Source organism: Hypanus sabinus, chromosome 21, assembly GCF_030144855.1.
Source record: "Hypanus sabinus isolate sHypSab1 chromosome 21, sHypSab1.hap1, whole genome shotgun sequence".
NCBI lineage: Eukaryota > Metazoa > Chordata > Chondrichthyes > Myliobatiformes > Dasyatidae > Hypanus > Hypanus sabinus.
The window spans coordinates 69966515-69993643 of NC_082726.1; the positions used below are offsets into that span (position 1 = coordinate 69966515).

A 27129-nucleotide genomic window follows, 5' to 3' on the forward strand; every position below is an offset into this window, starting at 1 on the left:
GGAATGACAGGATGTTGGAAGAAGGCAGAAGATTGGGTTTGGGAGGGAAATAGATCAGCCACGATGAAGTAGAGCAGACCCAATGGGCCAAATTGCCTAATTCTTCTCCTATATCTTATGGTCTAAGATGCTAAAATAAGTAAGTACCAAGAGCTGTAGAACAGACCTAAATACAAGGAAAGGATACTTGTCTGAAAAGTCACTTTTGCAGGGGGAGCAAAGGCAAAGGTAATTACCTGCTGTGTTAATGATGAAATAAAAAGAAACAGCCACAGAAAGCTTAAAGGTGTCAGAGAATGCCCATCCTTGTGATGCACAAAAAGAGGATGGGTGGAGGGAAGTTGAGATGATGCAGATCAGACTGTCAAGATGAGGAAGTGATCAATTAGAGAGACAGAAAGTGTAATTCATGAGGGGGAACAATTCCATGAAAAAAAATGGCAGACTACACAAAGAGTGTATTCCATCCACATGATCCGAAATATAGATGTTATTGTCTGTACTTACACGACACAGTGCCATCCGCACATGTTAAAATAAATCATTAAGTTTTGGATCCAACAAATGTTTGTAAGATTTAGTTTTAAATTGTTCCTCTTAAGGTAATTTTTAAAAATTCACTTACTAATTTCTGTCTGACATTTTGGAATATCACAGAAGTCCCAGTTCTTTTTTCCTTCAATATAACACCAAGGCTTTTCATCGTTGTCTGGATTCCTTTGCAGTTGAAATATTAAACACATGGATTGGTAATTGAACAGTATAAATGGCATTTCAAATAAATAGAAAAAGGACTACTGGATATACTGTATAAATAGATAACACTAATTGTCAGAAAAATGTGAACAGCGAAATCCATCTAGTAGCAGCTTTTCTCAAACATTGCTGAAACATTCATTTCTGTGATGGCTCAGATTTCCAGCTTTATTCTCACTATCAGTATATGTAGAAAGCAGTTTGAAAAAGTAGTTCCCAATTAATAATCCCTCCTACGTGTTTCCAAGCTATTTTAATGTCGTATTTAGATGTTCATCCTTAATTATTCTCCCCACATGCTGCCCAATTTGCCCCTCCCCAAATAATTTGTAGATTTATATGCTGCAAAGCAAAGTTATGAGATCAAAGGTAGACTAGCCAGTCGGTCATGTTTGCATATAGTGTGGGAAATGCAATCCTCACCCAGTGGCTGCAGAGCTATAGAGCTAATCACCAAATGGACAATGGACACCACACCTCTTCATATAGGTTTCTTACACATCTCCACCTGGGCTTTCTGCTGTGATTGACCAGCTGGCTTTGCCCAGCTTAAGTGCTTGCGAATAACATTTTCCCAGTAAAGAAGAATGTTAAATTTCCTGAGATCTTATTTGCCTTAATCATTGTATCAGAATTATGGCCTCTTTCGGTGTCTTGTATTTTATAGAGCATGGAAACAAATAAAACAGGCCAACCATCAAGCAACAAGCTATAAATCAGCCTTCACACATGCCCATCAACTCTTCTGACAGTACAACCCACCTACATCCTTTTGTCAGTTTATATTCTCCAATTAACCTACCAATACAAGATCATAAGACATAGGAACAGAATTAGGCTATTCTGCCCATTGAGTCTGCTCCATTATGGCTGTGCAAGGGGTTTTCTTTCTTTTCCTTTGTGAGGGTTTTTTTCTTTTTTTGTTATTGCGTATATGTTAATCAAAATGGCTTCCTTGTTTTGTTGAAAGTAGAAATGCTTCTTTGTTATGATAAGTGCTTTCTCTCACAGTTTTGTTTGGGTTAAAATTACTGATAACGAGAATTGTATTTTGTTAACCTATTGGGATTAATGTTATTCTCTCTTCTGGGTCTGTAAACTATTGTTGGCTGGGATTTGGGGAGTCGGCGCGAGAGGGTAAGAGAGAGAGGACATGATGCTGTAAACTGGCAATGGAACGGACCCCGAATGGGAGTCTGAGGCCAGGATTTTCGGTGAGGACAGGAGACGAAGACAGACATGCCGGGTGCTTGGTTGATCACTTCGGGTGGTCCTGAGCTGCGAGTCGAGGAGGTCCGAGGGGATCAAATGGTGGCCAGAAGACTTCATTAATTGAGCTCCAACGGTTGTGCACAAAGTGGTTTGGACTTAGATAAGTTTTGGCACCTTTTCTTTATTTTCATTTCCTTCGTATATATAGTATCATTATTTATCACTTAGATCTAGTAATCTCTATAAAGTGTAATCATTTAATCACATAAGGTGTACTGTCTGTTATTTGACGGGGTGGGGACATCACACAGCATCCACACAAGCTGATTACCCAGTTTGGCAGGGCCAAGGGCTGCTCCCCCTAGACAGAAGCAAGCTGAGCAAGTCTAAGGCGTGCCAGGGGGCTACAGCTGATTTATTAGCCCTCTCAACTCCATTCTCCTACCTTCTCTTCATAATCTTTGAAGCCCTGAGTAATCAAGAACTTATCAACTTCCACTTTAAATATACTCAGCAACTTGGTGATGGCAATGAATTCCACATATTCACCAGCTTTTGGCGAAAGAAATTCCTCCTCATCACTTGGTTTGGATCGTGGGAGGAAACTGGAGAACACTGAAGGACTCCCACATGGTCACAAGGAGCATTTGTAAACTCCATAGACAGCAACAGAGATCAGGATTGAACCCAGGTTAGTTAACTGCAAGGTGGCAGCTCTACAATCAGTATCAGTGTTCTTGCATTGATAGGATGCATTTTGCATATCACAGGGACCATCCTGAACAGTCTGTAGATCAGTTTTCTCAAGGATCCCATTGGATCCTATTGGTCTCAAATATCTCCAAAGTCTTTAAGACAATGAAGACAGAAACTGCTGTTGCTTGGTTTTTGTAACTGCTTTTGCAGGAGAAATGATTTTGGAGATGAATGTAGCACCTGCAAAGAGCTGGCTAACCTCTCTTATGCATTGTATTCAGAGTCTGAAAAACCTGCCATCCAGTCAAAATTTAATATTTATGTATTGAGATACAGTGTGGAATAGGCCCTTCAAGCCATGCAACCCAGCAATCCCCCAGTTTAATCCCAGCTGAATCACAGGACAATTCACAATGGCCAATTAACCTACCAATTGATAGGTCTTTGGACTGTGGGAGGAAATCAGAGCATCTAGAGAAAACTCACCTAATCGTAGGGAGAACACACAAACTCTTTACAGGCAGTGGTGGGAACTGAAGCCTGGTTGGTCACTGATATTGTCAGGCATTGTGCTAATCACTATATACTGTGCTACCCCATGTATGTGTAGATTTATCAATTTCAAATGTGTATTTGAGGGCAACAGTGAAATGTAGAAGTTGATTGTAGCTAAGATATTGCCCTGCTGCATGATCAGTTTAAGCGCTGAACTTGTAGAACAGTACTGCACACAAACAGACCCTTCAGCACAGGATATCTGTGCTGATCATGATGCCAAATCAAACCAAATCCCTTCTTCTTCCTCCACATATTTTAGCTTTGTTTGTCATACTTATATCAAAACCGTCTGAGGGTTGTGCCGGGCATACCAAGAAATATATATCACCACACTTCTAGCGCCAACAGAACATTTTCACAACTCCCCAACCCTACGTGACAGGAGTTCTTGACGAGGATGAATTGGGCCAAATGCTGGGATGTCCAAAGCAAGGTTCGAGATCTGGTATTACACCGCATCTGAGCTCAAAATAAACATTAGCGATATCATAAATAACTTCACGATTGAGCACCAAACTGAGTTCAGGTATTCCTTAAATACTTCCTTAAATATAATCAACATGGCTTTGTGAAGGGAAGATCGTGCCTCACGAGCCTGATAGAGTTTTTTGAAGAGGTAACAAAAGAAATTGATGAGGGTAGGGCAGTGGATGTGGTCCACATGGACTTTAGCAAGGCATTTGACAAAGTCCCCCACGAGAGACTCATCCACAAAGTCATGAGGCATGGGATAAGTGGAACCTTGGCTGTTTGGATAAAAAATTGACTTGAAGAAAGAAAGCAGAGAGTAGTTGTGGAAAGAAAGTATTCTGCCTGGAGGCCAGTAACTAGTGGAATGCAACAGGGAGCTGTCCTGGGACCCCTGCTTTTTGTGATTTTTATAAATTACCTGGATGTAGAGGAAGAAGGATGGGTGAGTAAGTTTGCAGATGACACGAAGATTGGAGGATTGTGGATGGAGCTGCAGGTTGTTGAAGGTTATAAGAGGATGTAGACAGGCTGCAGAGTTGGGCAGAAAAATGGCAGATGGAGTTCAATCCGGATAAGTGTGAGGTGATGCATTTTGGAAGGACAAACCAGAAGACTGAGTACAGGATTAATGGTCAGTTACTTAAAAGTGTGGATGAACAAAGAGACCTTGGGGTTCAAATCCATACATCCCTCAAGGTTGTTGCTCAGGTTGATAGGGTAGTTAAGAAGGCCTATGGGATGCTAGGCTTCATTAATAGGAGGATTGAGTTCATGTTGAGGTCATGTTGCAACTCTACAAATCTCTGGTGAGACCACACTTGTATTGTGTTCAATTCTGGTCACCTCATTATAGGAAGGATGTGGAAGCTATGGAGAGGGTGCAGAGGAGAATTACCAGGACGTTGCCTGGTTTGGAGAACAAGTCATATGAAGCAAGGTTAGCAGAGCTGGGACTTCTCTCTTTGGAGCGTAGAAGAATGAGAGGGGACTTGATAGAGGTCTACAAGATTATGAGAGGCATAGATTGGGTGGATAGTTAGTACCTGTTTCCCAGGGCACCAATAGCAAACACCAGAGGGCATATGTACAAAATTAAGGGAGGGAAGTTTAGGGGAGATATCAGGGGTTAGTTTTATACACAGAGGGTTGTGAGTACCTGGAATGACTTACCAGGGATGGTGGTGGAGGCTAAAACATTAGGGGTATTTAAGAGCCTCTTGGACAGACACATGGATGAAAGAAAAATAGAGGGTTATGGGGTAGTGTGGGTTTAGTACTTTTTTAAGAATTATGTGGGTTGGCACAACATGGAGGGCTGAAGGGCCTGTACTGTGCTGTAATGTTCTATGGTTCTACTCATTTCTTGGCATTCAAAACATGATTACCATTTAGCGCAACCATCCTGAACCCTTAAAGAGGGTTCAGCCATCTGGACTTTGGGGAGTTTGAGCATTTAAATCCTAGAAGCTGGTGTGATTGGGGGCATCTTGTAATGAGACCCCTCCTCTATGGCCGAGTCATGATGGCCCTGGCTGCTGGGAGAGGCAATGATGGTAATCGTGGATGAGAGCTGGATCAAAGATGTCTGTTTCGGGCACCCAGTACTTTGAGTCTGAATCCTTCCTAGTCCACGAGGTATTGCCGAACCTCTTGAACAGTGAGTTAATCCAAAAGTCTTTTTACCGTAAAATCCTGTTCCCCCATGATAAATCTGGGTGGTGATGGGGCTGATGCTGATGGAATTAAGGCACTGGTGCAGACAGGTTTTAATTTAGAAATGCCGAAGTTGGGGTTGTTCTTTAGGGTCTTGGAGAGCTTCAAGATGTAAACCACTGGGCCTCCTCACCTCTGAGTTTTAAAGGGTCCAGTGAATGTGGGCACAAACTTTCTAGATTTCACTCAGAGAAGCAAATCATTCTGGTTCATCAAACTGACAGGATAGGGCATCTGGCTTCTGGTTCTTCGACCCTGGTTGATAAGTCAGGATGAATTCAAAGCGATTAAAGATTAAAGCCCTTTTGGCCTGCCTAGACTTAAGTCACTTGGCCTTCTGAATACAAGCCAGGTTCATTTTGGCAGTCCAAACGATAAAAGGGTTATTGGCTCCCTCTAGCCAGTGACGCCATTCCTCCAAGGCTAACTAAACCACAAGAAGCTCCTGATTCCTGATGTCATAGTTTTGGTCTACCTGGGATAGCTGCCTAGAGAAGAATGCACACAGGTTCATTTTACCGTCTGAAGGTGGTCGTTGGGACAAGACAGCACCCATTGTGCAGTCTGCGGCGTTCACTTCCATGATGAAGGGAAGGTTCGGGTTAGAAGGAACCAAGATAGGAGCTGTTGCGAACTGCTGCTTAAGACCGCATGGTTTGTTACCTCCCGGGTGCATGACATCCTGGTATGAGAGGGAAAGCAACCAGAAGTCGTGATACATGTTGGTACCAACAACATAGGCAGGAACAGGGATGAGGTCCTGAAGTGTGAGTTTCGAGAACTAGGCAGAAGGCTGAAGAACAGGACCTCAAGGGTGGTGTTCTCAGGATTGTTGCCAGTGCTACGTGATAGTGATGGTAAGAATTGGAGGAGATGGCAATTGAATGCATGGCCGAGGAGTTGGTGCAGGGGCAGGGTTTTAGATTTTTGGACATTGGGATCTCTTCTGGGGAAGGTGGGACCTGTACAGATTGGATGTGTTGCAACTGAACTCGAGGAGAAGCAATATCTTTGCAGGTAGGTTTGCTGGCATGGCTCGGGAGGGTTTAAACTAATTTGCAAGGGGGATGGGACCCAGAGCGATAGAGCAGTGAAAGAAGTGCATGGAGTAAAACCAGATCTAACACATAGAGAAGTTTTGAGGAAAAATAAGCAGAATAACGGGTGTAAAGGTAGTAAGGTAGAAGGGCTAAAGTGTGTGTACTTCAATGCAAGAAGCATCAGGAACAAAGGTGATGAACTGAGAGCTTGGATACATACATGGAATTATGATGTAGTGGCCATTACAGAGACTTGGCTGGCACCAGGGCAGGAATGGATTCTCAATATTCCTGGATTTCATTGCTTTAAAAGAGATAAAGGGGGGGGGAAGGGGAAGGGGGTGGCATTACTGGTCAGGGATACTATTACAGCTACAGAAAGGGTGGGTAATGTAACAGGATCCTCTTTTGAGTCAGTATGGGTAGTAGTCAGGAACAGGGAGGGAGCAGTTACTTTACTGGGGGTATTCTATAGGCCCCCTTATAGCAGCAGAGATACTGAGGAGCAGATTGGGAGGCAGATTTTGGAAAGGTGCAAAAATAACAGGGTTGTTATCATGGGTGACTTTAACTTCCCTAATATTGATTCTCACTTGATTAGTTCCAAGGTTTAGATGGGGCAGAGTTTGTTAAATGTGTCCAGGATGGATTCCTGTCACAGTATGTTGACAGGCTGACTGGGGGATTGCCATACTAGATCTAGTATTAGGTAACAAACCGGGTCAGGTCACAGATCTCTCAGTGGGTGAGCATCTGGAGGACAGTGATCACCGTTCCCTGGCCTTTAGCATTATCATGGAAAAGGATACAATCAGAGAGGAGAAGAAAAATTTTAATTGGGGAAGGGGAAATTATGAAGCTATAAGGCTAGAACTTGCAGGTGTGAATTGGGCTGATGTTTTTGCAGGGAAATTTACTATGGACATGTGGTCGATGTTTAAGGATCTCTTGCAGGATGTTAGGGATAAATTTGTCCCAGTGAGGAAGATAAAGAATGATAGGGTGAAGGAACCTTGGGTGACAAGTGAGGTGGAAAATCTAATCAGATGGAAGAAGGCAGCATACATGAGATTTAGGAAGCAAGGATCAGATGGGTCTATTGAGGAATATAGGGTAGCAAGAAAGGAGCTTAAGAAGGGGCTGAGAAGAGCAAGAAGGGGGCATGAGAAGGCCTTGGTGAGTAGGGTAAAGGAAAACTCCAAGGCATTCTTCAATTATGTGAAGAACAAAAGGATGACAGGTGTGAAGGTAGGATCGATTAGAGATAAAAGTGGGAAGATGTGCCTGGAAGCTGTGGAAGTGAGCGAGGTCCTCAATGAATACTTCTCTTCGGTATTCACCATTGAGAGGGAACTTGATGACGGTGAGGACAATATGAATGAAGTTGATGTTCTGGAGCATGTTGATATTAAGGGAAAGGAGGTGTTGGAGTTGTTAAAATACATTAGGACGAATAAGTTGCCACTGCCTGACGGAAAATTCCCCAGGCTGCTCCATGAGGCGAGGGAAGAGATTGCTGAACCTCTGGCTAGGATCTTTATGTCCTCGTTGTCCACGGGAATGGTACCGGAGGATTTAGGGAGGCGAATCTTGTCCTCTCATTCAAAAAAGGTAGTAGGGATATCCGGGTAATTATAGACCAGTGAGCCTTACATCTGTGGTGGGAAAGCTGTGGGAAAAGATTCTTAGAGATAGGATCAATGGGAATTTAGAGAATCATGGTCTGATCAGGGACAGTCAGCATGGCTTTGTGAAGGGCAGATCATGTCTAACAAGCTTGATAGAGTTCTTTGAGGAGGTGACCAGGCATATAGATGAGGGTAGTGCAGTGAATGTGATCTACATGGATTTTAGTAAGGCATTTGACAAGGTTCCACATGGTAGGCTTATTCAGAAAGTCAGAAGGCATGGGATCCAGGGAAGTTTGGCCAGGTGGATTCAGAAATGGCTTGCCTGCAGAAGGCAGAGGGTCACGGTGGATGGAGTACATTCAGATTGGAGGGTTGTGACTGGTGGTGTCGCACAAGGATCTGTTCTGGGACCTCTACTTTTTGTGATTTTTATTAACGACCCGGATGTGGGGGTAGAAGGGTGGGTTGGCAAGTTTGCAGATGACACAAAGATTGGTGGTGTTGTAGATAGTGTAGAGGATTGTCAAAGATTGCAGAGAGACATTGATAGGATGCAGAAGTGGGCTGAGAAGTGACAGATGGAGTTCAACCCAGAGAAGTGTGAGGTGGTACACTTTGGAAGGACAAACTCCAAGGCAGAGTACAAAGTAAATGGCAGGATACTTGGTAGTGCGGAGGAGCAGAGGTATCTGGGGGTACATGTCCACAGATCCCTGAAAGTTGCCTCACAGGTAGATAGTGTAGTTAAGAAAGCTTATGGGGTGTTAGCTTTCATAAGTCAAGGGATAGCGTTTAAGAGACGCGATGTAATGATGCAGCTCTATAAAACTCTAGTTAGGCCACACTTGGAGTAGTGTGTCCAGTTCTGGTTGCCTGACTATAGGAAGGATGTGGAAACATTGGAAAGGGTACAGAGGAGATTTACCAGGATGCTGCCTGGTTTAGAGAGTATGGATTATGATGAGAGATTAAGGGAGCTAGGGCTTTACTCTTTGGAGAGAAGGAGGATGAGAGGAGACATGATAGAGGTGTACAAGTTATTGAGAGGAATAGACAGAGTGGACAGCCAGCGCCTCTTCCCCAGGGCACCAATACAATACAATACTGCACAATACAAGAGGACATGGTTTTAAGGTAAGGGGAGGGAAGTTCAAGGGGGATATTAGGGGAAGGTTTTTCACTCAGAGAGTGGTTGGTGCATGGAATGCACTGCCTGAGTCAGTGGTGGAGGCAGATACACTAGTGAAGTTTAAGAGACTACTAGACAGGTATATAGAGGAACTTAAGGTGGGGGGTTATATGGGAGGCAGGGTTTGAGGGTCGGCACAACATTGTGGGCTGAAGGGCCTGTAATGTGCTGTACTATTCTATGTTCTATCTGCAAAAACAGCCACCGCTTCAATCATCCAGACTAAAGGGCGCGTGGATTTCTCTAGCACCACCAGCAGAACAGCCACTGAGCTGAAGTTCCTGAAGAACTTCCAGTAGAAGTTAACAAACTTCGGGAATCATTGGACTTGTTTGATACTGCATGGTAGTGGCTAGTCTCTGACTGCCTGAGTTTTGGTAGGGTCCACCTTGAGATTGCCATTGGAGATGATGAATCCCAAAAATGAAACAGGTGACTTCTCCGACTTGACAAAGTCCATGGTCTAGAAGCCTCTTTAAAATGTCCCTGAAGTGAGCAACGTGCTCCTCCATGAGTTTTAAGAGGATTAGAATATCATTCAAGCAGACAAAGGCATATTTATGAAAAGTATCATGGAGCATGTTGTTTATAAATTCTTGGCATACGGCTGGAGTGTTCACGAGGCCAAAGGACATAACCATAATGCCCTGTCAATGTATTGAATGCAGTCTTCCACTCATCGCCTTCCCCAATATGGACCAGTGCAGCCTCAGTAGTCAGTTATTTTTTTTTGTTATTTAGCACCCTCTGCTGGTGGTTTTGTATAGCAGTTATTTAGGTCCTGTGATCTGTGTCTCTAGGTGATGACATCATAGTAGATATTTAAGCAGTTTTCCATGTTAGAGCTGTGGGAAAGTCCAGAGACAGTTAAGCATGTTTTGCTGAGTTGTAATTGATATAAAATTGAAAGAAGCATATTGTTCAAGAGGCTGTCTGACTTAAATGTATTTTGCTTTTCTATTAAATCTTTGTTTGGCCACCAAGCGAACCACCATCTGATTGAAGAGTTTATTATTCAGTTTCTACGTGCGACAAGTGTATATTCGAGAATTTGAGTTTCTTGAAATTCTATAATTAATTATACATCCTGCAGAGGGCAGTAAGACATTTAAATACGTCTAAACTGGAAGAAGAAGAAAAAGGAGAAGGAGAAGGAGAAGAAGAAGAAGAAAAAGAAGAAGAAGAAGAAGAGCTGTAGGAAACTCGTGCCTTTTCATCTGGCATCATCCTGATGTTCAGGCCTTTGAAAACATCGTTGGGATGTATAAGTAACCTTTGGGTTTATCATTTATTGATATATATGCATATTTTTACAAATCAAAGATATTTGAACAGTTTGTGTGCAGATAAAAATACAGATGGAGTATTCATGTGGGCCACATGTTCCTACAGATAAAAAAAAGGGATTTAATACAACCTGATAAGGAACCATTTAATTCTAAATAGTTAAAAACACAAAATGCTGGCAGAACTCAACAGGCCAGACAGCATCTATAGGAGGAGGTAGTGACGACGTTTCAGGCTGAAACCCTTCATCAGGAGTGAAGTAACATGGGATGGTTGGGGGGGGGGATAAGAAGTGGGGGGAGGGATGAAGTAGAGAGCTGGGAAGTGATAGGCTGGAGGGAAATGGGCTAGGGGGAAGGTGGAGAATTATGGGAAATAAAAGAGAAAGAAAGTTAGGGCTGGGGGGAGATTATAGTGAAGGGGGAAAAGAGAGAGAATGAGAACCAGACTAAAATTATAGACAATAGGTGCAAAAGTAGACCATTCGGCCCTTCAAACCTGCACCGCCATTCTGAGATCATGGCTGATCATCTACCATCAATACCCGGTTCCTGCCTTGTCCCCATATCCCTTGATTCCCCTATCCATAAGATACCTATCTAGCTCCTTGAAAGCATCCAGAGAATTGGCCTCCACTGCCTTCTGAGGCGGTGCATTCCACACCCCCACAACTCTCTGGGAGAAGAAGTTTTTCCTTAACTCTGTCCTAAATGACCTACCCTTTATTCTCAAACCATGCCCTCTGGTACTGGACTCTCCCAGCATCTGGAACATATTTCCTGTCTCTATCTTGTCCAATCCCTTAATAATCTTAAATGTTGCAATCAGATCCCCTCTCAATCTCCTTAATTCCAGCCCAGTCTCTCTAACCTTTCAGCGTAAGACAGTCCAGACATCTCAGGAATTAACCTCATGAATCTACGCTGCACTTCTTCTATAGCCAGGATGTCCTTCCTTAACCCTGGAGACCAAAACTGTACACAATACTCCAGGTGTGGTCTCACCAGGGCCCTGTACAAATGCAAAAGGATTTCCTTGCTCTTGCACTCAATTCCCTTAGTAATAAAGGCCAACATTCCATTAGCCTTCTTCACTGCCTGCTGCACTTGCTCATTCACCTTCAGTGACTGATAAACAAGGACTCTTAGATCTCTTTGTATTTCTCCCTTACCTAACTCTACACCGTTCAGATAATAATCTGCCTTCCTGTTCTTACTCCCAAAGTGGATAACCTCACACTTATTCACATTAACCGTCATCTGCCAAGTATCTGCCCACTCACCCAGCCTATCCAAGTCACCCTGAATTCGAACATCCTTATCATATGTCACACTGCCACCCAGCTTAGTATCATCAGCAAACTTGCTGATGTTATTCTCAATGCCTTCATCTAAGTTGTTGATGTAAATCGTAAACAGCTGTGGTCCCAACACCGAGCCCTGTGGCACCCCACTAGTCACCACCTGCCATTCCGAGAAACACCCATTCACCGTTACCCTTTGCTTTCTATCTGCCAACCAATTTTCTATCCATGTCAATATCTTCCCCCCAATGCCATGAGCTCTGATTTTACCCACCAATCTCTTATGTGTGACCTTATCAAATGCCTTCTGAAAATCAAGGTACACTATATCCACTGGATTGTCTAACTTCCTGGTTACATCCTCAAAAAACTCTAATAGATTAGTCAAGCATGATTTGCCCTTGGTAAATCCATGCTGGCTCGGCCCAATCCTATCACTGCTATCTAGATATGCCACTATTTCATCTTTAATAATGGACTCTAGTATCTTCCCCACTACTGATGTTAGGCTAACAGGACAATAGTTCTCTGTTTTCTCCCTCCCTCCTTTCTTAAAAAGTGAGATAACATTAACCATTCTCCAACCCTCAGGAACTGATCCTGAATCTAAGGAACATTGGAAAATGATTACCAATGCATCTGCCATTTAAATTCTTCTGCCATTTCTCTGTTTCCCATAACAATTTCACCCAATTCATTCTCAAGGGCCCAACATTGTCCTTAACTATCTTCTTTCTCTTCACATACCTAAGAAAAGCTTTTGCTATCTTCCTTTATATTTCTGGCTAGCTTGCGTTTGTACCTCATTTTTTCTCTACGTATTGCCTTTTTAGTTAAGTTCTGTTGTTCCTTAAAAATAACCCAATCATCTGTCTTCCCACTCACCTTAGCTCTGTCATACTTTTTTTTAAAATGCTATGCAATCTCTGACTTCCTTTGTCAACCACTGTGGCCCCTTTCTCCCCTTTGAATCCTTCCTTCTCCGGGGGATGAACTGATTTTGCACCTTGTGCATTATTCCCAAGCATACCTGCCATTGCTGTTCTACTGTCTTTTCTGCTAGGATATCCGTCCAGTTAACTTTGGCCAGCTCCTCCCTCATGGCTCCATAGTCTCCTTTGTTCAACGGCAACACTGACACCTCCGATCTGCCCTTATCCTTCTCAAATTGCAGATAAAAACCTTTCATATTATGGTCACTACCTGCTAATGGCTCCTTTACTTCAAGATCGCTTATCAAATCCTGTTCATTACACAACACTAAATCCAGAATAGCCTTGTCCCTGGTTGGCTCTCGTACAAGCTGTTCCAAGAACGCATCCCGTAGGCACTCTACAAACTCCCTATCCTGGGGTCCAGCACCAACCTGATTCTCCCAGTTCACCTGCATGTTGAAATCCCTCATAACTACTGCGACATTACCTTTGCCACATGCCAGTGTTAACACCCTATTTAACTTGCACCCAATATCCATGCTACTGTTTGGTGGCCTGTGGACAACACCCATTAGGGTCTTTTTGCCCTTACTGTTCCTCAGTTCTATCCACACAGACTCTACTTCTCCTGATCCTATGTTCCCACTTGCAAAGGACTGAATCTCATTCCTCACCAACAGGGCCACCCCACCTCCTCTGCCCACATTTCTGTCCCTACGATAGCACGTATACCCTTGTATATTCATTTCCCAGATCTGACCTCCCTGCAGCCATGTCTCCGTTATCCCAACGACATCATAGTTACCCATTCGCACCTGAGCTTCAAGCTCATCCACCTTATTTCTGACACTATGCTAGAACATTATGCTAGAAAAGCCAAGGGTACCCAAGGATCAGGGACGAGTGGAGAGTCAATACTGCAGAAACAAATGCCTTTCATATGATCCTGTATCTTCATCTGCAAAACTCAGCAATGGTCTTTTTCTGGATCTGCCCGGAGACTAGCGGGTGGCCATCCAAGACAGTTTCAGGCCTGGGCTGGCTCAACCCTTGCAGTGGTATGTTGAACCAACAGGCTGATCCTAAACCTAGGAAATTACCTGCTGCCCCAGTCCACAAAAACTTTCACCTGCCTCAGATTTTACCCCACGCGAGCTCAGCCTTCAGCATGAAATCGAAATCTACGTGATTGGGTGTAGTGACTGCTACCACCACAGTCCTCCCAACACTGGACAGTTTTAGCAGTTTTATAGGTGGCTGCAACTTCAGAGTTTCGGCCTACAGGTGACCTGCTTTCCCCACAGTAAAAGCAATGACCTTGACTTCAATGGTGTGACCTCTCATTGGCGGATAGTTCAGCGCCACCGAACTGCATGGGTCGACTGAATCTTGAGTAGGTGACAAGCTGTTGTGGTCCGTGGTTGGAGAGTGGAACTGCAAAGCGTAGGGACTGGGCTTTGAATGGCTCTCGTCAACCTCCTAACGTGGTTCCACTCTCGCTTTGCCAGACAATTATCGAGACGGATGGACTGGCTGATTTTTCTAAGTTCTCTGCTGCCTCTCCCAAGGCGAGGGTATACTTCAGTTCATTTCGGAGTGTGTGGCGGTATAGCGTGGCCAAGGCTTTCCCGTTCCAATGTCTCTCCAGGGCCAAGGCCCGAAATTCAATCGTGTAGTTGGTCTCTCACCATCCTCTCTCCTTCCTCTTCTGTTCCACCTTGAGAAAACACCTTCCTCATGAATTCCTCCCAATCCAAGCAAATCGCTGACCTACCTTCCCAATGTGCAGTGGCGCAGGCCAGGGTTCTTCCAGTCAGAAGAGAAATAATGAAGGCCACCTTTCCATGCTCTAAAGGGAACTGGGACAGCTGGAGTTCAAATACTAATCACTGGATGAGGGAGCCACGGGAAGAACCCCAGCTAGTATTAAAACTCTGCAGAGTTGGACGATGGACTGACTCCTCCGAGCGAATTTAGCTTCCTCCCTGCAATAGTTGGCACACAGCGCTCTCTGTGTATTTAAAAAAAAACAGGAGCTGCTCATCTCCTTTCAACTTTTCTCCTTCACTTTAAATGCGAGACCTTCAGTATCTGACATTCCCACCCCTGGAAAAAGATTGTCGACCTGAGATATAACTTTATAATCTTCTGTCAGATCACCCATCAGCCTCTGATACTCCAGAGAAAACAATCAAATTTTGTCCAGCTTCTCATATTATCTAATCCAGGCAGCACCTTGGTAAAACTTCACTATACCATTTCCTAGGTCACCATATTCTTCCTGTAATGGAGTGACCAGAAATGCACACAATAATACGTGAGCAGCCTAACCAAAGTTGTAAATAACATGATTTCCCAATTCTTCTACTCAAAGCCCCAACCAATGAAGGCAAGTATGCCAAACACCTTCTTTACCATCTAACTTAAGCATATAGCCACTTTCAAGGTGCTGTGGACTTGGACCCCATACCTGCCAAGTGGCATAATGCTGGAGGAAATTAGCAGGTCAGACAGCATTTAAAGAACATCTAACTATTCAAGGATGTGTGCTTTCATTTTTTGAAGAACACAAAAAGAGAATTTTGAATAGAAACTTGTCAATGCTTTTCCTGCCAATCATGCTGAAAAGCTTTTCATTTGGGCATAAAGATAAACATTTGTTAGAATGGCTGCAAAAGAAGAAGATAACATTGATGAAGGTAGAGCAATGGATGTAGTGTATATGGATTTCAGTAAGGCATTTGATGAGGTTCCCAATGCGAGGCTCATTCATAAAATAATGAGGCATGGGATCCAAGGAGACATTGTTTTGTGGACCCAGAATTGGCTTGACTACAGAAGGCAAAGGGTGGTTGTGGATGGTTCATATTCTGCATGGAGGTGGGCAACCAGTGGTCTCCCACAGGGATCTGTTCTGGGCCCCCTCCTCTTTGTGGCTTTTATAAATGACCTGGATGAGGAAGTTGAAGGGTGGGTTAGTAAGGTTGCTGATGGCACAAAGGTTGGGGTGTTGTGGATAGACTGGAGGGTTATCAGAGGTTACTGTAGGACATCAACAGGATGGAGAACTGGGCTGAGAAGTGACAGATGGAATTCAACCCAGAAAAGTGTGAAGTGGTTCATTTCGGTGGGTCAAATTTGAAGACAGAATATAATATTAATGTTACGACTCCTGGCAGTGTGGAAGAACAACCAGATCTTGGGGTCCATGTCTATAGGACTCTCAAAACTGCTGCACAGGTTGAGTGTCGTTAACATAGAAACATAGAAAATAGGTGCAGGAGTAGGCCATTCGGTCCTTCGAGCCTGCACCGCCATTCAGTATGATCATGGCTGATCATCCAACTCAGGACCCTGTACTTGCTTTCTCTCCATACCCCCGATCCCTTTAGCCACAAGGGCCATATCTAACTCCCTCTTAAATATAGCCAATGAACTGGCCTCAACTGTTTCCTGTGGTAGAGGATTCCACAGATTCACCACTCTCTGTGTGAAGAAGTTTTTCCTCATCTCAGTCCTAAAAGGCTTCCCCTTTATCCTTAAACTTTGACCCCTCGTTCTGGACTCCCCCAACATTGGAAACAATCTTCCTGCATCTAGCCTGTCCAATCCCTTTAGAATTTTATATGTTTCAATAAGAACCCCCCTCAATCTTCAAAATTCCAGCGAGAATAAGCCTAGTTGATCCAGTCTTTCTTCATATGAAAGTCCTGCCATCGCAGGAATCAATCTGGTGAACCTTCTCTGTACTCCCTCTAAGGCAAGAATGTCCTTCCTCAGATTAGGGGACCAAAACTGCACACAATAAGGCGTATGCTGTGTTGGCCTTCATCATCCATGGGATTGAGTTCAAGAGCCATGAGGTAATGTTATAACTTTATAAGACCTTGGTCAGACCCCACTTGGAGTACTGTGTTCAGTTCTGGTCACCTCACTACAGGAAGGGTATGCATACTATAGAGACAGTGCAGAGGAGATTTACAAGGATGTTGCCTGGATTGGAGAATATGCCTTATAGGTTGACTGTACTTGTCCTTTTCTCTTTGGAGCAACAGAGCATGAGAGGTGATCTGATAGAGGTGTATAAGATGATGAGGGGCATTGATTGTGTGGATAGCCAGAAGCTTTTTCCCCGGGCTGAAATGGCTAACAAGAGGGGGCATATTTTTAAGGTGCTTGGAAGCAGGTACAAATGGGAATGTCAGAGGTAAGATTTTCAGAAAGAGAATGGTGGATGCATGGAATGCACTGCCATTGAAAGCAGTGGAGGCAGATAAAATAGGGTCTTTTAAGAGCCTCTTAAAGAGGTACATGGATCTTAGAGAAATAGTTTCTAAAGTATGGTCAGCACAACATTGTGGGCCAAAGAGTCTGTAATGTGCTGTAGATTTTCGATGTTTCTATAATTTTCTTCTCTACATTTGATTTTGTTGCCATCGATAAAAAAAATATAATTGAAAGCATTTGGGGAAGACAAAAATATACCTGCAGTAATTGTGACTCCCAAGACCCAAATTCAATGCATCTGATCTTCTTGCGTTGTAGTTTCTTACACGGGCAGCAGCTGAATCCCATCTCAAGCACTGAGAGCCAGATTTTGTGTAGTTCCTTGTGCCTCTGTAATTTCTTCCACTCTCAGTAATGCACTGGGATTTAATATCTACAAAAAACATACCATTGTAATTGCATTTGAAATTTCATTCCCCTGTCTCAATCCATGGATGAAAAATATTTTCAAGAATCCTTTTGTTAATTGGGGCACACTGTTAATTAGAGTAGTTTCAATTAATGTTGGAAAAACTGTCATAAAATCTATCAGCAGTTTTGCATTTACTTAATGGAGGTGAAATGATTAATGTGGTAACTCAATCTTTTCCCTCTAAGGGAATTTCACACCATTTTGTTAAGTAATTATATTCCATCTCAAAAGAGAATTAAATATTTGATTAAAAAGGAAAGCCTTACACTTCTGAGGAATAGAGCTAAGATTAACTGAATCGATCTTTCTGAAGTAAACACAATGACCACAAAAAATCAATTGGGCACATTTTGCATGATAATGAATAATCTTTCAAACCCCAAGATTTTTGATAAGAGAAAAGAAAAGCTATTGGAATTAATTTACATATTTCCCCTGCTAGCTCTCTCTGTTGCCAAAGCTACAGGAAAATCATTCTGTCCTTAGGCTCCCACCTATGTTGCTTTACAAAGATAGGTGGAGGAGCATGTGGTGTTGAGGAAGAGGGAAATTGCAGAAGTACTTGGACTGATTAGGAGAATGGACAAAGAAGTGGCAGATGTAGGGAAGTGTATGGCCATGCACCTTGGTAGAAGAATAAAAGTATAGACTATCTTCATATAGGGAGCAAATCCAGAACTCAGAGATACAAAGGAACTTAGGAATCCTAGTGCAGGATTCTCCAACAGTTAAGTTGCAGGTTGAGTCAGTAGTAAGGAAGGCAAATGCAATGTTAACATTCCTTTCCAGTAGACTAGAATATAAATATAATGCTGAAACTTTAAAAGGCACTGGCCAGACCAGTGCCTATATTGTGAGAAGTTTTGGGCTCAAGATCTAAGAAAAGATGTGAGGGCATTTAAAAGGATCCAGAGGAGGTTTGCAAAAATGAATCAGTAATGAACAGGTTAATGTATAAAGAGCATTTGATGGCTCTGGGCCAGTGTTGATAGAGGTGTACAAGATGAGGAGAGGCATTGATCGTGTGGATAGTCAAGGCTTTTCCCCAGGGCTGAAGCGGCTAGCACGAGATGGCATAGATGGTGCTTGGAAGTAGGTACAAAGGAGATGTCAGGGTAAGTTTTTTTTACGCAGAGAGTGGTGAATGCGTGGAATGGACTGCCAGTGGCAGTGGGGGAAGCACAAATGATAGGGTCTTTTAAGAGACTTTTGGATGGCTACATGGAGCTTAGGAAAATAGAGGGCTATGGGTAAAGTCTAGGTAGTTCTAAGGCATGGCTTTGTGGGCCAAAGGACCTGTACTGTGCTGTATATTTTCTATATTTCTGTATCCTGAGATGGTGTCCATAAAACCATAAGACCATAAGATATAGGAGCAGAATTAGGCCATTTGGCCCATCGAGTCTGTTCTGCCATTTCATCATGGCTGACCCAATTTTCCTTTCAATCCCAATCTCCTGCCTTCTCCCTTCCTCTTTACCTTGTATATCTTGGACTTTAGATATAACATTGAGTCATGTCATCTGCAGAAATTCTCTGACTCAGCGATAGTTGGGAATATAAAGGGAGAACAGGAGGATGAATACAGGGCCCTGGTGGAGGACTTTTTCATATGGTGCAGACGGAATCATTTGCAGCTAAACATTAATAAGATAAAGGAGATGGTAATTGAATTTAGGAAGACTAAGCCTGCATTGCTCCCTGTTACTATTGATGATGGGGACATGGATGTGATGAGGACCTACAAGTACTGAGGTGCACCTGGGTGACAGACTTGAGTGGAGCATCAACATAGAGGCTGTGTAAAAAAAGGGCCAGAGTCACCTCTACTTTCTGATGAGACTGAGGTCCTTTGGAGTATCCAGACCTCTCCTTCACATGCTCTACCACTCTGTGTTCACCGGTATAATCTTCTATGCTGTGATGTGTTGGGGCAATGGCAATAATGCGGGTGCTGCAACAGGCTCAGTAAACTGATTAGAAAGGCAAACTTTGTTATAGGAATCAAAACGGAATCATCGGAGGTTGTGGTAGAACAAAGGACCCTACAGAAAATCCTAGCAATTCTGTACAATGTTTCTCACCCTCTGCTTGCCTCCACGGCTGAACAAAGGAGCACTTTAGTAATAGACTAAGATAACTGCGCAGCTACAAAGAACACTATATAAGGTAATTCTTAACCTTCATCCGTTAGGCTCTATTATTCCTCAACCTATAGGTGGGGAAGTGATGACTGTAAGACTGTGGTAACTTAAGTTTATTCTTTTTACTTCTCTTCTAGTATTTATATCTGTGCACTTGTAATGCTACTGTGACACTGTAATTTCCCTTGGGATCAATAAAGTTTATATCTCTCTATCTATTCCTTCATGTTCTGACCAATCAAGAATCTATCAACTTCTGCCTTAAATGTACGAGGATTTAGTCTCCACAGCTGCCTATGGCAAAGATTCACAGATTCACCACTCTCTGGCTAAAGAAATTTCACCTAATCTCTGTTCTAAAATGTTGACCCTCTAATCTGAGGCTCTGTCCTCTTATTTTAGATTCTCCCACCATAGGAAACATCTTCTCCATATCCACTCTATCAAGGCCTTTTACCATTCAGTAGTTTCATTGAGGCTGCCACCCCCATTCTTCTGAATTCTAGTGAATTCAAGCCCAGAGCATCAAACACTCTTCATATGACAAGCCAATCAATCCTGGAATAATTTTTGTGAACCTCCAGTTTCAGAATATGTTATGGTTTTATCTTTTCAAAAATAAGGGGCCCAAAACTGCTCACAGTACTCCAAAAGTGAGACATCACAGTGCTTTATAAAGTTTCAATATTACATCCTTGCTTTGATATTCTAGACTTCTTGAAATGAATGCTAACATTGCATTTGCCTTCCTCATCACAGACTCAAGCAGCAAATTAACCTTTACTGCATCCTGCACAAGGACTTCCAAGTTCCCTTATGCCTCAAATGTTTTGCATTTTCTCTCCATTTAGAAAATAATCAACCCTTCCATTTATTTTATCAAGGTGGATGACCATACACTTCCTGACACAGTATTCCATCTGCCATTTCTTTGCCCATTCTCCTAATCTGTCAAAGTCCTTCTGTAGCCTCTCTACTTCCTCAAAACTACCTGCCCCTCCACCTATCCCCATCTTGTCTGCAAACTTTGCAACAAAGCAAAAAATTCCATCATCCAAATTATTGATACAAAATATGAAAAGAATTGGTCTCCACACAGACCCCTGTGGAACACCACTAGTCACCAGCAGCCAACCAGAGAAGGCTCCCTTTATTCCTACTCTGCTTCCCGCCAATCAGCCACTGCTTTATCCATGCTAGAATATTTCCAATAATACCATGGGTTTGTAGCTTGTTAAGCAGCCTCATGTGTGGCACCTAGTCAAAGGCATTCTGAAAATCCAAGTACACAACATCAACCGATTCTCCTTTGTTCATCCTGCTTGTTATTTCTTCAAAGAATTCCAACAGATTTTTCAGTCAAGATTTTCCCTTGAGGCCTATTTTATTATGTGTCTTCAAACACCCTGAGACCCCATCCTTAATAATCAACTTCATTATCTTCCCAACCACTGAGTTCAGACTATCTAGTCTATAGTTTCCTTTCTCCTGCCTCTCTCCCTTCTTGAAGAGTGGGGTGATATTTGTGGGACCAGAATCTTCCAGTCTTGTGGGACCATTTCAGAATCAAGTGATTCTTGAACGATTATTAGTAATGCCTCTACAATCTCCCCAACCACCTCTTTCAAAACCCTGGGGAATACCATCTGGTCCAGGTGACATTTCTACCTTCAGACCTTTCAGTTTCCCCAAGAACCTTCTCTCTAGTAATGGCATCCTTACACACTTCTGACCCCTGATATTCTTGAACTTCCAACATACTGCTAGCATCTTCTACAGTGGAGACTAATGCAAAATGCTTATTCAGTTTGTCTGCCATTTCCTTGCCCTCCCCCCACATTACTACCTCTCCAGCATCATTTTCCATCAGTCCAATATCTACTCTTGACTCTCTTTTGAATATTATCCTTGTATCCTTTTGAATATTATTGGCTAGCTGACTTTCATATTTCATCTTTTCCTTATTAATGGCTTTTTAAGTTGCCTTCTGCTGGCTTTTAAAAACTTCCCAATCCTCTAACGCCCCACTAAATTTTAGACCATAAGCCCATAAGATATAGGAGGAGAAATAGACCATTCAACCCATCAAGTCTGCTCCACCATTCAATCATGGGTTGATCCAATTCTTCGAGTCATCCCCACTCCCTTGCCTTCACCCCGTACCCTTTAATGCCCTGCCTAATCAAGAACCTATCTATCTCTGCCTCAAGTAGACCTAATGACTTGGCCTCTGCAGCGCTGGTGGCAACAAATTCCATAGCTTTACCTTCCTCTGACTAAAGTAATTTCTCTGCATCTCAGTTCTAAATGGACATCCTTCAATCCTGAAGTCATGCTCTCTCATCCAAGAATCCCCCACCATGGGAAATAACTTTGGTATATCTAATCCGTTCAGGCCTTTTAACATTCAGAATGTTTCTATGAGATCCCCTCTCATTCTTCTGAACTCCAGGGAATACAGCCCAAGAGCTGCCAATCGTTCCTCATATGGTAACCCTTTCATTCTTGGAATCATTCTCGTGAATCTTCTCTGAACCCTCTCCAATGTCAATATATCCTTTCTAAAATGAGGAGCCCAAAACTGCACACGATACTCCAAGTGTGGTCTCACAAGTGCCTTATTGAGCCTCAATGTCATACCTCTGCTCTTAGATTCTATATCTCTAGAAATGAATGCCTTCTTCACAACTGACTCAACGTGGAAGTTAACCTTTAGGGTATCTTGCATAAGGACTCCTTCTCCCCTCCTAAATAATAGCCTGCCCTTTTAATTCTTCCACCAAAGTGCATGAGAATACATTGTATTTCATTTGTCACTTCTTTGCCCATTCCCCTAAACTATCTAAGTCTCTCTGCAGGCTCTCTGTTTCCTCAACACTACCCGCTCCTCCACCTATCTATGTATCACCAGCAAATTTAGCCACAAATCCATTAATACCATAGTCCAAATCATTGACAACATCGTAAAAAGCAGCAGTCCCAACACTGACCCCTGTGGAACTCCACTAATAACCAGCAGCCAGCCAGAATAGGATCCCTTTATTCTCACTCTGTTTTCTGCTGATCAGCCAATACTCCACCCATGCTAGTAACTTCCTTGTAATTCCATGGGTTCTTATCTTGCTAGGCAGCCTCATGTGCGGAACCTTGTCAAAGTACACCATGTCTACTGCATCTCCTTAGTCTACCCTGCTTGTAATTTCCTCAAAAAAATTTCAGTAGGTTAGTCAGGTAGGATTTTCCTTTCAGGAAACCATGCTGGCTTTGGCCTATCTTGTCATGTGCCTCCAGGTACTCCGTAATCTCATCCCTACAATTGATTCCAACAACTTCCCAACCACTGATGTCAGGCTAACAGGTCTATAGTTTCTTGCCTGTTGCCTCCCACCCTTCTTAAATAGCAGAGTAACATTTGCAAATTTCCAGTCATCCGGTATTTTACTCTATTATATGACCTCTCTTTGACTTTTATGTTGGCTCTGACTTTGTTAGTCATGGCTATGTCACCTTGCCTTTGGAGTACTTTTTACTCTTAGGGGTATATCTATCCTGTACCTTTTGAATTGCTTTCAGAAATTCCAGGTGTTGCTGTCCTGCCATCATCCTAGCTAGTATTCTTTTCCAAACAATTTTGGCCAGCTTCTCTCTCATGCCTCAGTAATTCCCTTGACTCCACTATAATACTGATACATCTGACTTTAGCTTCTCCTTCTCAAATTTCAGGGTAAACTTAATCATATTTTGATTACTTGTCCCTAAGGATCTCTAAACAATTCTAGTTTGTTTCATAACACTCAATCTCGAATATCTGATCCCCTAGTGGGCTCAACCATGAGTTCCTCTAAAAAGTCATCCTGTAAGCATTCTAAAAACTCTCCCTCTTCAGATCCAGCATCAACCCGATTTTCCAGCACTATCTGCATATTGAAATCCTCCATGACTATTGCCCTTTTGACAGGGATTTTCTATCTTTCATTGTAATCTGTGGACTATATGCTTACTACTGTTTCAGGGTCTGCATATAACTCCCATCAGGGTCTTTAAACCTTTGTGTTCCTTTTAGAATAGAGGAAACCCTTGTGTTTCCTCTATCCACAACAATTCAACACCTTCCAGCCTTATGCCATTTCTTTCTAATGATTTGATTGCATTTTTTACCAACAGTCATGCCACCTCCTTTGCCTACCTGCCTGTCCTCTTGATACAGTGTGTATCACTGGATGTTTAGCTCCCAGCTATAATCTTCTTTCAGCCATGACTCAGTGATGCCAACAACATCATACATTCCAATACGTAACTGTGCTAAAAGTTCATCTATCTTATTCTGTATACTGTGTGCTTTCAAATATAACATCTTCAGTCCTGTATTCACTCTTTTCGATCTTGTCTGCTTTTTACATTGCAATTCACCTTGTTGACTGAAATCTTGCCCTACCATAAGCCCCTCTTTGCTAGGAGTCTCACTGTACATTGCCTTTGTAAACCAACTACCTCATCTTCAGAACTATCACTCCGGTTCCCATTCCCCTGCCAATTTAGTTTAAACCCTCTCAAACTACTCTAACAATCTTGCCCACAAGGATATTGGTTCCCCTTGTGTTCAGGTGTAACAGTACCTATTGTACAGATTGTACCTTCCCCAGAAGAGTTCCCAGTGATCCATACATCTGAAACGCCTGCCCTTGCATCAGTTCCTCAGCCAAGCATTCACTTGCCAAACATCTTATTCTGACCCTCACTGGCATGTAGCACAGGCATCAGTCTGGAGATGACTACACTGGAAGTTCTGTTTTACAGCTTTCTACCAAGCTCCTTAAAGTTTCTTTGCAGGATCTCTTCACCTGTTCAACCTATGTTAGTGGTGTCAATATAATCTAGACTTCTGTTGGCTCACCCTCCTCCTTGAGAATACCGTGGACTGAGACATCCCTGACCCTGGCATCTGGGTGTCTCTATTGCGTCCACAGAATCTAGTGTCTGCTTCTGTGAATATGGAATTTCCTTTCAACACTGCAGTCCCCTTCACCTCTCTGTTTTTCTGAGCTGCAGCACAAGACTCAATGGCAGAGACCTGGTCACTGCTGCACCCCCCCCCCCCAGTAGGCCGTTCCCCTCAAAAGTATCTGATGTGGTATAGTTATTATTCCATAGCTACAATCACTACATTGTCTGAGGTAATATCTTTCGGAATGGAGGCTTCATTATCTATCCATGTCTCCATTAATGATTCAAAGGCATGATGGAAAAAGTATATTGTGGTCAAAATGTTCCTTAACTAGCAGTATTAACCAATTTTTGTTATATTACATGTAAATAAACATTAATGTTATATCAATCTGCTGGATGACAACATACCTATCTCACAGAGTTTACCAGTGTATCCATGTGGACATCGACAGACGTAATATTCTGAATGAAGATGTTGTGCACAGCTTCCCCCATTTAGGCAATTGTTTGTAGCACATTCTGTGAAGGTGACAGTTAATATAATAATTTAATATTGCATGCTCTAAGACCTACATGGCTTTCAAGTTCCACAAACTCTACCATCCTTATTTTCAAGAAGTTTCTAACATCCAACTGCTCTGAACTTACTAATCTACATGAAGGAGCCCCTATTCCCAGGACATGCCCTCTTCACATTGCTACTATCAGAGAGGAGGTACAAGAGCATCTTAGGAACAGCTTTGTTCATTCTGCCATCAGATTTCTGAATCTACAATGAGCCTATTTTGCTCTTCTTTGCACTACATATACAATATATTATTATATAATTTATGGTATTTTTATGTATTGCACTGTACTGCTGCTGTAAAACACCAAATTTCACAAAATATGTCAGTGATAGTAAACCTGATTCTGTTTGCACTGACTCTTAGTACAGCTACCCCTTTACATTGGAATAGTTTTGTATATTTTCAAATTCTCCCCATGCCTTTCATCTTATGACTTTCTGCAGCCCTAAAGCCCTTTGAGATTACACTTTTCATTATGGCATTAAAGGAACCTGTTGAATCCCTTGATTCTCAGAACAATCCATTCAATGTCATTGTCTCTGGTATATCTCAGTAGCCTTTTCTCTCTGCCAGATTCTCCACCCTTCCCCCCCCCCCCACCAACATCCATTAACACACGGATAATTTACAGAAACCAACTGACTGACAAATTCACATCATTAGAATATGGGAGAGAACTGGAGCATCAGTGGAGCATCACAGGGAGAGCATGCAAATGCTCAGAGATAAACTCGGAGTTGTTGGAACTGTGCTTGCACTTTCCCAGTTTTGATCTCTTGCACAGTACAATACTTAGTTATTCCACCCAACTTCTGGAATTTGCTTCCTCAAACCTCTCTATTATTTCCCTTAAAAATTAGATCATAAGACCATAAGACATAGGAGCAGAATTAGGCCAGCTGGCCCATCGAGTCTGCTCTGCCATTCAATCATGGCTGATCCTTTCTTTTTATCTCCTCCTCAACCCCAGTTCCCGGTCTTCTCCCTGTAACCTTTGATGACATGTCAAATCAAGAACCGATCAATCTCTGTCTTAAGTACACCAAACAATCTGGCCTCCACAGCTGCATGTGGCAACAAATTCTACAAATTCACCACCCTTTGGCAAAGAAATTTATCTGCATCTGTGTTTAGAAAGGGTGCCCCTCTATCCTGAGGCAGTGTCCTCTTGTCCTAGACTCACACACCATGGGAAACATCCTTTCCACATCTACTCTGTCAAGCCTTTCAAATTTCGAAAGGTTTCAATGAGATTCCCCCTCATCCTTCTAAATTCAGGCGAGTACAGGCTCATAATCATCAAACGTTCCTAGTCTAGAAACATAGATAGAAACACAGAAAACCTACAGCACAATACAGGCCATTCATCCCACAATGCTGTGCCAAACATGTACTAAACTTAGAAATTACCTAGCATTACCCATAGCCATCTATTTTTCTAAGCTCCAAGTACCTATCCAGGAGTCTCTTAAAAGACCCTATCGTATCTGCCTCCACCACCGTTGCCAAAAAGTACGGCAGAAATGTGGCAGATATTCAGGGGATATTTGAGTGGCATTCTGTGTAAATACGTTCCAATGAGACAGGGAAAGGATGGCAGGGTACAGGAAGTGTTGTGTACAAAAACTGTTGAAAATCTAGTCAAGAAGAAAAGCTTACAAAAGGTTCAATAAACTAGGCAATGATAGAGATCTAGAGTATTATAAGGCTAGCAGGAAGGAGCTTAAGAATGAAATTAGGAGAGTCAGAAAGGCCCATGAGAAGGCCTTGGCGAGCAGGATTAAAGAAAATCCCAAGGCACTCTACAAGCATGTGAAGAGCAAGAGGATAAGATGTGAGAGAATAGGACCAATCAAGTGTGACAGTGGAAAAGTGTGTATGGAACTGGAGGAGATAGCAGAGATACTTAATGAATACTTGGCATCGGTATTCACTACCTCCATGCAGAATATGACCTATCTACAACCACTCTTGGTGAT

The 27129-nt window shown here is 42.7% G+C and overlaps 1 protein-coding gene across 2 annotated transcripts in view; it reads right to left on the reverse strand.

The window, feature by feature from the left end:
• The window catches only part of LOC132379183 (tissue-type plasminogen activator-like), a 313799-nt gene that overhangs the window by 27076 nt on the left and 259594 nt on the right, over positions 1 to 27129 (reverse strand). For both annotated transcript variants that reach the window (XM_059946856.1, XM_059946857.1), the window contains 3 exons: positions 24990 to 25100; positions 17277 to 17451; positions 626 to 717 (listed from right to left, as the gene is read on the reverse strand). In XM_059946856.1, coding sequence (XP_059802839.1) covers positions 626 to 717; positions 17277 to 17451; positions 24990 to 25100 — 378 coding nt within the window. The remainder of the gene's footprint in view (positions 1 to 625; positions 718 to 17276; positions 17452 to 24989; positions 25101 to 27129) is intronic.